Source organism: Aplysia californica, unplaced genomic scaffold, assembly GCF_000002075.1.
Source record: "Aplysia californica isolate F4 #8 unplaced genomic scaffold, AplCal3.0 scaffold00070, whole genome shotgun sequence".
Lineage (NCBI taxonomy): Eukaryota > Metazoa > Mollusca > Gastropoda > Aplysiida > Aplysiidae > Aplysia > Aplysia californica.
Genome location: NW_004797340.1, coordinates 972838 through 974392, shown reverse-complemented (window position 1 = coordinate 974392; position 1555 = coordinate 972838). Strand labels below are relative to the sequence as shown.

The 1555-nt window shown below is 52.2% G+C and overlaps 1 protein-coding gene across 1 annotated transcript in view; it reads right to left on the bottom strand.

Annotated features, from left to right (window-relative positions):
- The window catches only part of LOC101852160, a gene marked incomplete at its 5' end in the record, with an annotated part of 12592 nt that overhangs the window by 9925 nt on the left and 1112 nt on the right, over window positions 1–1555 (bottom strand). Inside the window, 1 exon segment of the mRNA XM_013079975.2 lies at window positions 106–1390. Within this exon segment, the coding sequence (XP_012935429.1) occupies window positions 106–1390 (1285 nt within the window).

Here is a 1555-nt window from a genome sequence, read left to right as displayed (position 1 = left end):
GGGGCAGACAGGCAGGCAGACAAACAAGAGGCAGAGACAGACAGAGCAAGAGGCACAGACAGACAGAGAGAGACAGAGACAGAGAGAGGTAGGCCAACATTTTACCTGGAAATATCTTCTGTCCCACTCCATGGACTTGTAGTCCTTGTTGAGGTTACTACAGCTCAGATGGAAAGAGCTGAGAGAGTTGTCTCCGCCGTTCTCTGAGTTCCTTCCCCTTCCAACCTGTGACACTTGCGTATCCGACACGGCGGTGGCCAGCAGCTTCTGAGCCCCTCCCCCGCCGCCATTGTTCAAGCTATTTTTAATACCGCGCCCCCGTCGGAAGTACACTTGACACGGAACTTCCAAATGCTGCGCTTGCGCAGTCGTTTTGTCGTCAGAGTTCCGACTGGACTGCTGTTGTGTCAGGCTGTTACGTCTTTTTTTGAGCCGTTTCGAGTAACGTTTTTTCTTTGGGGGTCTTTGGCTGTCGAGTTTTTTGCTTTGGTTTAGCGAGGACTTCCTATTTAACTTCGCCGACGCCGGAGTGGCTGCCGTTATCGGCTGCGTTGTGGAGGAAGATGATGAAGGGGGTAGATGACTTAGAGCGAAATCCTCTCCGAAGTGGGAGTCTAACATAGGTGAGGAGGGCGGCGAAGGGGAGGGGGACGGCGGGATTGTAAGAACGGATGAAGCCGTGACGTCAGAGAAGCCGTTGAGGTAGTCGGAGGCGCTGAGACTCTCCTCTGCCTGCGGGGAGGCGGGTCTGGAGCAGAAGAAATCTCCACCACCACCACCATCTCCACCTCCACCTCCACCGACATCGCTGTTGCTCAAATTGCTGTCGTTGCTGCACAACAGCTGCTGTCGCTGCTGGTGGTACTCGTTCCTCAGCTGCTGCAGCTCCTGCTGCTGGTGCTGATAGAGATGCTTCTTCTGCAGACGCTTCTGGAGAGACTTCTCCGAGCAGGAGCCCAGGCTGATGGGTGTGCACAGAGATCGGCAGGAGTGGGAGGTCTGCAGGAGGCTGAAGTAGTTGGGCTCGCTCTCGCTCTCCTCCGTGTCCGACGTCTGCGGGCAGTGGTAGGAGGAGGCGGAGGAGGGGGGTCGGGGGACGGCGTAACTCTGGCGGGAGGGAAGGGCGAGGTAGTTCATGCTGTTGTGCAGTCTAACACCTCTTCCTTCTCCCCCACCCAATCCTCCTCCTCCTCCTTTTCCACCACCACCAAAATCTTCGCCTCTCATGTTCCCGCCTCTTACATCTGAGCCACACCCGGATATCTCCACATCACTGCCCATGGTGTCGGTGACACTCCCCAGCGTACAGCGAGGAGACCTGGGCGACACACGTGGGGTCAGCAAACGTTTCTCGGCTTTCACTTTTGGACACGACGTGGATTTGGTTGACCTGTTTGAGATAGATAATCAAAACAAATGAATCCTCTTAATAATAATCATAATTAGGAAAATATTATCAAGATCATTATCATCGTTATTTTTATTGCTGTTGTTGTTTATATTTCTATTGTTATTATAATAATTATTATTATAATTATTATAATAAGTATAATTA